A 13,490-nucleotide genomic window follows, 5' to 3' on the forward strand; every position below is an offset into this window, starting at 1 on the left:
TAGAAAGTTTTAATCTGAAAAAAGGTGCCAAAAATTAATTCCCTTTTCCAACACCACTCTTCCACCATGCACTTCCTCATTTTCGAATAAATTAAGTTGGTTTTAATTAACGTTAGGCTTGGATAAAGGCGGCTAGGGTTAATGTTAGTGGAGTAGTGTAGATTCTATCCGATCTAAAAAGAAAACGCCTTAACTCGCTCGTATATTATGAATTGATTTAATTTCGTTTTGAATATTTAGCACGCATAGGGAAAATTAAGGCAAATTGATTTTATACACTTGCGTTTATACATACGGTATAAATTGAGCTTCTCGACCTTTAACCTTTGTGATGACGAAGCTTATTATTATACTAAACTGTTATCTTACTTTGAATGCCTAAAAACCCATAGAAATGTTTTGAATTGCTTAAATATTTTGGGATTTTGGAAAAAAAAAAATACATTTTTAAAACGTCCTTATCCTTAGGTTTGTTGAGGTCTGATCCCTTTATGGTTTGGCGGGTTCAGTATTCTTTGGGAAAAAATGTAAACTCATTATGATATGCTAAAGGCTATGGGTTTTACCCTAATCCATTGAAATTCCATCTACTACGCGTAGAATTAGGTCGACCCAGAGTTTCAAACACAGTAGTGGCACCCCACATATTTCTTCCATAACCTCAACCTTGCCCAAAGCCTTGAGACTGCATTTTCCCTAATATATAGTCACCCTTCAGGAAATGGCGGGAAATTTTTCCAAAGGACTTCTAGCGTAATGCTAAAGCCTACTGGGATGCGTAAGACTCTATAAGATCGCGTGACGAAATCGCGTGTTCCGGTGACGTCACAAAATGCTTCCATTATGTGAATTTTTTTTCTTCTATACTTCTTCTTTTAGGCGACCGGAAAATCACGTAGGGCGTGTGTAGAGCCAAAGTCGAATATGGGACTACTAAGGCTTAGCAATGGTAGAGGATGCCCTGCGTGGCATGGGGTTGTTCTGGGGCCTTACAGCCTTAGACAGGATCTTCTTCGTGACGTATAGGGGACGAAGTGTAGAGACGTTTTTAGATTGGAATAAGTTATATACTTTTATATATTTTTCCCCCTATCCTGGAAAGAACGGATTAGATGTACGCGTGTGTCTTCCTAAATCGATGAAATTGTGTTTTTCGTGACCATAGAAATTAAGGGACCATCCTCAAAGTTTGGTTATAATTTCAAGTAGTTTAAAAGTTAAATATGTTTATCTATATACAGATTCAAACTTTCATAGTGAAGTCCACTCTCTTTTACTGAATCGTTACTAGAACCGACTAGATTGTGAAATTTCTAAAACTCGTTTCAAATGGTAGGAAAGTTGATCCTATATAGTGTAAGAGCTCTTATATGGCAGCCATTTTGGAAAATGGTGGTGAGATAAGGTTACTCTGAAAGATATTCCCCCGTAATTTTGAATAGAGTGGTACTGAGAGGGGAGGAGCTACGGGGACGTGACGTCATTATTTTTAGTCTAAATTGTATGGCCTGAGCTGATAACTTCCAATATGGTCGCCAAAACCGAAGTAAGAGATAGTGGGTATGACGTCACGAGGAAGTTCGTAGTAGTCAATGAAATTAATCTCAATCCCTGTTTGTGTACGTTTATAAAACGATATTAGATACGAGAGCCTGCAATAATCAGTTTTCGTTTTTTATTTTCTGGTGCTCAGAACATTTATGAGTATATTTGTTACTATTTTACTGTAATTTCACATCTCTAATTATACGATCAACAATACAATTCGCGAATGCACTAGGTCCCCTATTTAAGCTGAAACAAAACAAAACAACGCAACACGCTCGCGAAAGAAAACCCCGCTAACAAAGCGTCACGTGATCCATTTATACGGATCTATAAAATGGAAAGCGAAAAAAATCTATGCAAAGAATACGAACTGAAAAGCCATTACGCCATTGTAAAAGGAAATCATGCACAAGTATATCGAGTTATATAGGTATATAAATATAAAAAGAGAAGTACTGAAATTCTCCGTATGCTATTTTTATACTACTAATGGACCGTAAGTGGGCGTGGCTTAGAACCTAGAAAAGCGGGAAAGCCATGTAGGAAGAGTCACGTGATCTTTATTGTACGCTAGCGGCCGTGTTTTTAATTTCGGAATTAGGCCTACTTTGTTTGTTCAAGTACAGCACGCGGGGGAAGCTAAGCCTACTACAGTTCCCAAACGCTGTATTATAATCGAGGGAATATCCACTCTTGTATTATCAGAACATCGATTATTGGTAACGTGTAATAATTAGGGTTTTAAAAGATTGCACGCGTAAACCGATTACTCGAGTGTCCAGCCCTCCGAACTTAATAAACAGGAGAGCAATTTTTCTTAAGCCTCGGCAATTAAAAGAACCGCAAGATTGTGCTGAGAAAAATAATGGTCCTATTTTGTTGGAAAATTTGGAAAATACAGTAAAAATAGTCAATTTCATTATTGATAACTTTGATAATGGTTAAAGCAACGCAAATAGTTTTGTTAGTTTAGATAAGGTTTTGATCTTATTTCACCATTTAATGGACACTCTAGAGACAATTTTATCAATTCTCTCTTCAGATAGAACTAGGCATAGAACTTTATGGCTTTGAAGCGTAGTGTAAGCTCAGGTTGAAAAAAAAATCCATCAGTTTGTTATCCAATAAACACGGTAGATATCACGATCGTAAAAATCACGTAAGGCTTAGCCGGGGGTTTTTAACCTCTATCCACGCTATGGTTTTACGAGCGGTCATGTTGATTCGGGTACGGGTCCTCTTATTATGACGTCATTAATTACGTCACGCGCGTTATACATTAAACACGAGGGGTTATAGGGTGTTTCCATGGCAACCTTCTCCGAATTATAATCCAGCTTCTCCGCTGGGTATTCTCTCTAGGCATAGTTTTGGCGCGAAACGTATCTGGCGCGCGCGATCCTTGTAGTTTATTCAATTAGAGAAACCACGCGATGTCCTCTCTCCCTCTCTCTCTCTCTCTGTTTCGCTCGCCGCTTTTCTAGTTGTTTTCTTGTTAACGAGCTCCCGATTAACCGACGTAACCCTCTTGTTTATTTCTATAACGTTTTCTTTACTCGTTTCTTGCATGATCATTTGCTTGAAATCCTTTATTTTATAATCGCCTGGTGTGGTTGGTTTTTTTTTTTTTACATAGGATCAGTAATTAGTCAGTTGATCCAATAAGATTTTGAAGGGACGGTGAAATGTTTGGGAATTTCTGTATAGTTCGAATGCAAACAGAAGTTATCGTGTTTAACTCTTGTTGTTGAATTGGATGCGATGAAATTGGGGTTATGGGCAGCGCGACAAGCTTCTCAAATACTATACCTATTAAGACACTTATTATAAAGAAAATGGGGGATTAAAACTGAAACAGAAATTGGTCTAATTATACATTTATTTGGATCAAACTATATTAATTACTTTAAAGACTTGAATTTATAAATTTTCTTATAAAACCAGTTTTAAGTGTTAATTTAAACGCGTTTAAGGCTTTACTTAATCATAATTTGAATGTTTATAAGTCACCCAAAAAGGGGGATAATTATTTCCAGCCCCTTTAGTAAAAACTATATATATAATTATAATAATATTGTTGAATATTGAATGACAACAGTGCGAAGTGATTTATTATAAAAGAAAGAAGAACATGAAAGATATCATCAAAGCGCAGCAGGATGCGTAGAAATACGTTTGATGCGCACTAGGTGATTGTCTTCATGCAGCCACCCACGACCACCTTCGTTCAAGAATCGAGATTCACCTCCATAATATATGAAAACGTTCCTATCCCATGAATTTTTAACCAAAGACTCTATCGGTGATCTTTTTCAAAGGCGCAGAGAAGGCGAGACCCGCAGAGACTCCCCTGAAAGTCAGGAGGAGAGAAACTATGGGAAGCCTTTATAAAATCTTAACACCCGAAACCCAATCGATATTAAGGTGGAAATAAGTTATGTATGGGTTTTTTTGCAAGTTTCCAATCGGCTACAGTCATGTATCGCTCTTTCATTAATGTTTCAATATAAGCCTTGGGTTTTTATCTTTGTGTGATTATGTAATCACAAAGTAGGTTATCGAAATGTGTGTTTGTGTGTGTGTGTGTGTTTGTGGAGATAGGAACACGAAAACAAGTTTTGGAGGAACTGCTTACGAAAAACTCCGAGGTGGTATTGGAAAAGAAAGAACTGGTATTGTTTTAGTGTTTACGCCGGCTGTCGTGGTGTTGTACAATTTTTGGCTAATCCCTCACCTCTTTTGTCAGTTGGAATAGAGGAAGAACCTACACTGTTTAACCGGTAAATCTCGCTACAACGATTACTGATACTAACTGAATGGTTTTATGATATTACTGTTCTTTGAATCGAAAACCAGGCTGGAATTTTTAAAACAATTTTGAGAAGGACATTTATATGTATCTAACTTTTTTAAGTGCTGTGGTGAACGTAATTTTTCTTGTTATCTTTTTCTCTCTCATCAAAATTGCGTCTTTAACCTTAGGGGTTCGCAATTTTGAACGTATAATTTTGTGGGATACTCCATTTAATAGCGATGAAAGAGATTTTGAAGTCCAAAGACACTGATTTCCTTGGCATTATATAAGTGAAAACTCCTTAAAATTAAAATTGTCCTTAATTGAACCAAATTCTCGAGCAAATTGAAAAAAGAAAAAATTTAAATATTGAAACTAGTAATTTAAATATTAAGGGAAATTGCCTTGAGCTTATGACAATTTTAGTAAAGTAGATAAGTATTTGCTCTCGTGTAAACATCGAATTCTCTATTTTGAAAATCACGACGGAGTTTGAATTAAATATTGCTAGTTTTCCTAAATTAATAATGCCCTTTTCTAGTTTGAATTTTGATTCATAATTTAATTTGAAGCCAAAGTTAGGAAAGTTTGGGAGAAAGAAATAAAGTTTACTTAAATATATATTAGTATCCGCTTTTCTAATGGAATACCTTTCACTTCACTGGCTCTTTATTAACAGCGACTCCGGAGATTTTATATAATGAATTAATAATGAAACTTCACCAGAACTTACGTTTGATTCGTGTAGAGTATAAATTAGGTTTGTTGGGGAATTAGAAACTTTGGGATTTAGAACATAGGAAATGTAAGAGCTAGTTTGAGAATCGAAATCTGGGGCCAAATGCACGCGCGCCATCTAACTTGATTCAATTGCGCCAGTATTGATTTTAGAATGAAATTGAGTTTTAATCACGCTAGGAAAATAAAAATTGTGAAGCTTCAACAATACTTTATCACTATAGTAAGTTAGCACGTCATATGGCTGATGTTGTTTTTATACATGATATACCTTACATTTTGCATAAGTCGAATTTCCACGCTATTCTTAATTATCCTTGCTTTAAATGCGCTTTTTTTGAATACTCCAAAAACTTTATCATACTGGAAGTAGAATTTAATATGAGAAAAAACAGATTTATAAGGGACGGTTCACGTGATTTGAGTTCAAACCGGTATAATCCAGGTTGCGGTTTTTATCTTTACATTTTAATCTGGATCAGTTTATATTTACGAACTGATTTTTAAGAAATGTTTTTTTGAGAGTTTCGTGTATGTTTAGAGAAGCACTTTATAGATTAAAGAGTAGTTATGATAAAGCTAACAAAGTTTTTACAGCTGAGATTGTAAGCTACGTTTAAAATGGTTAAAATGTACAGTTATCACCTCAGAACGTTTTGTTTCTTTTCCCAAAATGGCTGCTGTGGATTGAACAATATTTCTCATAGCTAACACCTATTACTTTAGAGTAACACCCCAGAAAATTTTGAACTTATTTAAAATAAAGCGGTTTGAATTGGGCGTAGCTGAATCAGTCAATCGCTCTTACTTTAACTTGAAAAAGTTCGATGTGAGAACTACAAGTTGTAACGCTGTGACCTCACTATTACAGGTGCCCTCATTGACAGTCAACGATGTGCTAGACGCATAAACCGATGATAATCTTAAACATGACTATTCGTACGTTCTCAACTCGTATATTGGTTATACATCATATAGAATTTTCAGGAAATAGAGTAATATACTGCTACTTAATAGTAGATGAAGCAATCAAGTCGCAAACTCCCGGAAATGAAGTAATGGGGTGTCACTTACAGTTCCAACCCCGATTGAATGCGTTCCCAAAAGCATTCACTCTGTCCCTGAATGGTATATTAGGTTTTTTTATGGGACTAGTCACCAGTAAAGGATGCCCAAATTCCGATCGGATGGAGATATATTTTCCCTTTATTAGGCCTCGGAACTCGTGTCTCAAATTACCACTATATCCCTGTCTCCGTTCCTCCGAGGAATGTTAGGAGGAACCGCGTTTGTCAACCTGATATACCAACCCGTGAGCCAACGATATTCGTCGTCGTCGAAAGCTATATAACGGTTAGCTCGCGCGCGGATTATCTAATAGCGGTTGCTAATTTCTCTAAAGAGGGACACGTAGTCCTATACTTTCCGTTTCCGTTTCGATTTAACGATTCATCAAGTCTCTTCCTTGATCTCACACCCACCCGGACTTCTAACTGGTACATGAGTCAATAAAGCACTCGCTCCCTTTAAAATTTCAGTTCCAAATGATACGTTAGATCTATCGTCTTGGTTTCTGGGTAATTAATGAGAAACGTATACATTCGGATAGGACATTAACTGAATTTTAAATATTCATATCCATCGCTCTTTCGCTCGCTTGGGTTAGTAATTCACTGTACTTGTAATATCGTACAGCTGTTGTAAAGGGTCCATCAGGATTTTTGTGTTACTTTTCTAGGAGCCATTTTAAAATATGTTGGTATATTCCAACTTAAAAAGCGTAATTCCGGTCTATGGGATGTGTAGTAAAGCGCTAGTTCAAATGTTTTGAAACCTGCTGAAGGTATTTTACATTTTTGGGCCCCTTTTTTCAAGATGGTCCCTGGTTGGATGATGTCCGTGTGAACTTTCAGTTTTATAGGTAAAGTGGTTTGGTGTGGGCCGCTATTGTCAATAGGTCGGGTAAAAAAATGCATTCGTTTTGAAATATATCGTGTATAGAAATCTTTAGTTTCGATTTTACTTTAAAACCTATCAGTAGTTTTCACTATAAAGCCTTCAATCAATTTCGAAGTACTAGCCTTATTCTTATATGAAATTGCTTTTCATAAAGGAAACGACCATTTTTAATTAAATTTTTACAAAAATATAGTTGTTTTGGGAAAACATTAAAAATCCAGATGTTTTCTGTTATTGTTTATTGTTTGACGACATCTGTTTTGTCAACACTGGGAAAATTATAGCTCTACCAATCCAGATGTATTCTGTAAAGGTTTATTCTTTGACGTATTATACTTTTGTCAAATTTAATTCGAAATGGTATAATTTTATTTATCAAAAATCAAATTCATATAATAATGGTAAAAGTTAGAGAGCTGCAACTCCGTGGAAGAACTCCGAAACCCGCTGGGTTCCGCGTTTAAGCGATGGGAACTCCAGGAGTTGGAAATTTTTTTCTGAGATAAAATTGGAGTTGGGTGGCAGTGGAAGTTTTCGTGTGCGGAGTTGGGAGGCAATGGGAATAATGATAATTATAATTGCGGAGTTGGGAGGCAATGGAAAATTATCTTAAAACAGGGAAATCTACGGAGTTGGAAAACTTAAGTCTGGTTAGTGGTATTGCTCCAATTTAAAAGCGGACTTTAACGTTGTTTGTTTTCAGAAGCTTCGTACGAAATTATTTTTTCACCCGTAACCCCACGTGACACGTCCCCTCAGTGAGTCTCTCACACAATGGGGCCGAGGGCGCTTTCCTTTTCTCTTTAACCCATTGACAATTGTCTCCTTTCTAGCTTTGAGGCATAAAGTAAGGCAGTAGGCATATTGGCAGGCACAACTAATAACAGAATTGACTCTAATGTTAGTATTTCTTGATTCGTAAAGTTCGTGGCCTTGTCCTTCAAAATAGCATTTGTGAAGCGAATCAGTCCGATTTTAATTAAATAGCTAATTTAAGAAACTAAACGTAGAATGTGACTCAACGACAACGCGTAGCGCCTTTTTCCCCCAAATCTTAAGTTTTAATGTCTAGAAGAATTTTATGAGTAAATATTATTCCTTATTTGAAAATCATAATTTATAAGCACTCGTGATATCAATCTCAGGCCAAATTTGAAAGAAAACTAATGAGCTACACGTTTTACTTGAGTTTCTATTTTTCCAATTCTAAAGAGTAAAGAAATCTTCCAAAGACTAGAAACTAGGAAGATTTTAATGGACGAAGTTAGAAGGAGTTTAAGAAATTTTAATTTTCATGGAAGGAGTTGGGAGGAGTTTAAGAAATTTTAATTTTCATGGAAGGAGTTGGAAGGAGTTTTAAATTTCGCTTTGCGGAGTTCTGCGGAGTTCAAACTTTTGATTATGGCATTGGGAGGAATTGGAGTCATTGTTGTGTATTGCCCTGGAGTTGGAAGGAGTTGGAGGTTAATATTTTCATTTTGCAGCTCTCTAGTAAAAGTTACAGAATAGTTTAAGAAATTGTTCGAAAAATGTCTACGTCAACACAATTCTCACATAATTCAGTCTGTTAAATGTTTGTACGTGCTAAGTCTAATTTTATTTTGAAAAATATGGTTTATTTAATTATTTATGGCGTCAAATTTGAAAGATCTTACATTAAGAACGCGGCACGTTTTCGTACGTGGTTTTCGGTCGCTGCTTCAAATTCTCAATGAACGCAGCACGCGTACTCCAAAATTAAAATAATTTATTTAATTTTTAACTGAACAATTTTCGGGCTAGAGTCCAGGCCTGGTGTGTTTACTCATCTCTAAGCTTTAATAATAAATAACTGTATAAGCGGACGACGGAAAGAACAGGAGCACGGCGAATTGAACTGTATTGTCCATGTGGCGACTAGCGATTCCTCGGTATTGAACAATTCCCATAAGGATAAGCGAGGATATGGGTAGGATAAAGGCGCGAAAATGAGGCGAAGAGGCGCGAGAATAACTGACTTATCAAAGAACAATTGAGCCAAAATCCCCGGGTATTAAATCTCTCCGAAAAAGGATGAAGGGAGAGTCCCAATGGGCCGCGTGGAATGACCTGACCGTCGCGGAAAACTCGTCGACTGGTACGGGATCCAAGCAGGCGCCCGTCGGGAAGTGAAATTCCTCTTCCTCGGGTAGTAGTAGTGTATAGTTCCGGCTCCGAGAGCAGACTCCTTTCCCTTTTCATCGCTCGTCCGCCCGCACCGGGGATAACGGGATACGCTCCGGCGATGGTCCGCGTCAGTTCCGGCGAAAGACGACGAGTGGGCCCGAATTCCCGATGGGACCACGTACTCTCTCCCAAGAGCGGGGCAAGACTAAATCCAACCTTTTGTTTAATTACTCGAGACTAAAAGAGTAAGAGGCTAGGATTTGTTAATAATCTCCACGACTGTCTGACTCGGGAACCTGCAGTAGATTTACCCTTAGGCTTAGCTAATATAGACCCTCCGAAGTCTTTGCCACAAAATTTGGTTTCGCTTGGGGATGACAAATGTAACTGGATTTGGTGGAAAGTTGGTAGGTTTTCACGTTGATTTTCATGTATGTTTGATAGGTAAGCGTGCTAAGATGAATTATAATTTAATTTTTCCGTTTTCTGTTTTTACATCTAAGGTATAATGGAATGTTTTTACTAGAAATAGTCTTAGTAGTCTGGTTAGAACGCGAGTAAAATCTACTTTGTTAAAATTTAAAAAATGACGTATTTAATCTTCCTATTGGCATGGGTTGTGTGTAATCCACTCAGGATCACCTATCTCCACGAAACCCTTAACCTCGTACTATGATGATGAAATTAGTTTTTTGTTCAATGTCCATCTTGGAAAATGATCTAGATAAGTTACTAAAACTTCCTTACAACGATGTCGTAAAATGTTTTACTTATCCTTTATTTTTATTTACGTAGATCAAAGTTCACCAACTGTGCAATTAGGGTGGTTTAATATCATTATTTAAATATAAACTTAAACACAACCTAAGATTTTTCTTCTCTGTATTTTCGAGCGAGTTTATGGGGAAAGATGCTTTACAGGGGCTGAACTCTCCGTGTATTTTCAATAGGCGCCTGTAGAAATGTTTACCACGCAATACACCTAAGTTCGGAAAAACGATACTGTCTAGGAGCCATAGGTTTAACATTACTTCGATATTTAACTGATACTAAAATACGTTAGAAAATATGTATAAATTAGACCATTAACAAGTAAAATAAAACTAATAGTATATAAAACATAATATTCTATAACATATTTATTTCTATGATTTAAACAGAGAAAACAGTTGAGTTACTTCCTAAGTGCGAAACAATGTTTTCCGTGTTTAATCTACCTTTGATTTTTGTTATCTAAAAATAACATTTACGACCTACATATTAAATCAATAGAAAATATGAATAAGGCACGAAAACCCGCGATAAAAATACATAATCTAGTTTCTCAGACTGTATAATTTCACTAATTATTAATTAGATTTCAGCTTAATCCAGGCGCGGTGTAACTAATTATAATTTAATAGTAAGGTGTAACTTTATCGAATAATATTAAAAGTAAATTTTCTGTAAAACGTTACTAGAAAGTTTATGAAACTGAAATAAAACTTTCACGTATTCATACTTATTAATATTCAAATTAGTTTTAAAATTTATATTATTCGATAAATTTAAACTTAACGAACTTAATACGCGGAACGACCAACGCTCCGATTTCTTCAACTCCTTATTAACTTTCACGGGCTTCCGAATAATTAACTTGCTTTTAGGGCATATTTAAAATTATAAGTTACATATTTTAAAAGTTAAATATCTTTAGTGCAGCTTCCGCATAGCAATACGCAAAAAAAAAACTAAAAAATGAAAAAAAAACTTAACACATATATAATCGCTAATTCTCTACTCCCGACTGTAAAATCAACACAAATTAATAAATTAATTACGCATAGACATAACGAAAAAATATAAATACATACGAATAGAAATGAAATATCTTACCCTGGTCCATTTTGATTTTCTCCTCCGAAAAGGGTACCTTTAATGGTACCCATACCTCCTAAAGGCATGACGTAGCTTGTATTTCAAACTCCTTCTTTCTCTTTCAATCAAAAATGACCTGGTACTGGTACGTCTTGCAAAATTCAAATTCGTTATTATTGCTTTTCCAAAAAGTGTTTTCTTCCTCGTTTAATTAATCCAATCAAAATCCATTTAGTTTCAATTGCCGAACGATAAATTTTAAAAATTAATTTAAAATTTATTTAATTAACGACTTTAAACTCCGACAAAGCAGCAGCGATATAGATGTTTTTCCAAATGTATTTATATATATAGATAGCTAGCTACCCCGAAATCGGACGTATAGCGACCGTCCGACTGGTTGTAGCTTACGCGGCGTAGTACGTAGCGTACGACAGTTCTAAAGCCAAGCCGCTATGCCGTGTTAAAAGTAACAGACAGCGTCGTGTGCTGGGGTGGCTGGTAAAAACACCGGAAGCGCCTCCTAGCGTCCGAGATGCGAAACTTTAAGGGGACAGATTTTATATATTATATATTATATAGTTTTTTTTTCGATAACGTCTTCTATTCCCGCTAAGCCTAAAAACGGGCAAAACGAGCAGAAAATATCCATAAATACGTAGAAGGGGTGGACGAAGGGAAAACTAGGTTCAAATGATAAAAGGGTTTAAGATGGGCGGAGTTAATTCCTAAAGGGGTTGACATTTGACTCTAAACACTACGCCTGGTAATGGTGACGACACTAGTGACGTAACTAACGTTTAACGGTAGGCGACGTTTCCTATTGGTCGTTTCAGAGTCGTCGTGGAGTATAGAACTAAGACACTTTTCTTCCCCAGGAGGGTCGCGAGAAATTTTTGCGTTATACCCCTTTTCCCCCCGTCCCGTTTATCAAAAGTTTCGATCCAATTTTAGTCTCGTTTTGCGCATGCGCATTAAACTGGATCGTTTCGCGACGACTTGTGTGTGTGTGTGTGTGTGTAAGAGTCGCGAAATCCATTACCTATTTACCCCCTTTGGATTTTTAACTCAATTCAGGGGGTTAAGGTTGAATGGGGATAAAGGCTGGAATACCTTCTTTCATAATGCCTGGAATGCACGATACAAATCACGCCATCCTCCTTTGGTTTAATTCATTCATTCACAGTGGACCAAGTTCCCCGCCGTCGCATTTTGCTATTTCCGAAGTTTTCCTCCTTTCCATTATTAATGCCGTAACCCTTTTTTTATTCGACTTTTCTTTCGTCTTATATTTATATATATACCTTCTTTATGGATGATCCTTAGACCGATTTTTTACCTTTCGAGTTTTTCACTTAAACTTTTTTTTGTTTAAAATAGATTTTTCTTCCTTTTTTTCGCCAATGAAATATAAATGATACTTTTGATTAAATTATTATGGATTCTAAGAGTTTGATTCGAGGTTCTTGATAACTTAATTATGTTCAGTAAATTATTTTTAATTAAGAAACTGAAAGGCAATGATTTCTAGTTAAATTAAGGGGTCATCCCTAAAACACTCATCATAACGCGATAACAGTGCACGCCTGGATGGCAAAATGTCAAAGTACACTTTTCAAATCAAAATAGTGCATCCAAAGAGTGCGAAAAGGTATTCATGTTTTTTATCTATTTTAAATATAAGATCCTATCTAATTAGTGAAACGTCCGTAATTTTGAAAATCAAAATATATTTTATTTGAACCTCAGTCCAATCGCTTGGACCTGCCTTTCTGCTAAAACAATCGTTAGTGGCACTCTAAATGCCCTACTTTTATTGGTATTCTATGCACTACTTAAGCTAATCAGTGGTTTAGAAAATAAGCTTTGACAAACTATGGATAGTGAAAAATCCGCACATTGTTAAATTCCTGAAGAAAAAACCATATCCTTGGACGATTTATTTTTATTGAAGCCTTAGCAGAACGTTGGATTAATTCACATCTACATTAAGTGCCCTTATTTATAACCGAGGGGATGGTCACTCTTCGTAATCGGGTTACACGCTTTCTCTATATATTCAATGCTAATCGGTATACGCAGAATCTGAGTGTGATTAGCCCCTCGTTTAGAACTGCATTTGTATTGATTTTACTGTCAGCTACGATATTTTTTTTATTGCATGCATGTATACAATTAACAAGTTTAGAGGCCTATCGTTTATAATTAAAATAAACCAGGTTAAATTAAGTTTAATGTGAACTCGACCATCGGCGTTAACGTGTTAAAGTTTTTTACCCGAGTTGTTTCGTGATTTGTTGGCGCCGTTACGCGAAACTTTCCGACTCAATCTCTTTCTTCTTTTTTATATAGAAAGGGCGCCAAGAGAAAGATCTAGATCGTTGAGTTTGGCCGCACTCGACGTTGCAGGATTAGAAAGGGTTAGGTTTCTATTGAATTTAAGAGGTTT

The 13,490-nt window shown here is 36.2% G+C and overlaps 1 protein-coding gene across 1 annotated transcript in view; it reads right to left on the reverse strand.

The window, feature by feature from the left end:
* Positions 1–11,905, reverse strand: part of LOC149674050 (vesicular glutamate transporter 1-like) — an 89,217-nt gene extending 77,312 nt beyond the window's left edge. The window contains exon 1 of the mRNA XM_089839891.1: positions 11,060–11,905. Coding sequence (XP_089696017.1) covers positions 11,060–11,127 — 68 coding nt within the window. The 5' untranslated portion in view covers positions 11,128–11,905. The remainder of the gene's footprint in view (positions 1–11,059) is intronic.
* Positions 11,906–13,490: the final 1,585 nt, after the last annotated feature.

Source organism: Phalangium opilio, unplaced genomic scaffold, assembly GCF_054372755.1.
Source record: "Phalangium opilio isolate 3A_F unplaced genomic scaffold, DU_Popi_V2 ptg000048l_1, whole genome shotgun sequence".
In the NCBI taxonomy this organism is placed as follows: Eukaryota; Metazoa; Arthropoda; class Arachnida; order Opiliones; family Phalangiidae; genus Phalangium; species Phalangium opilio.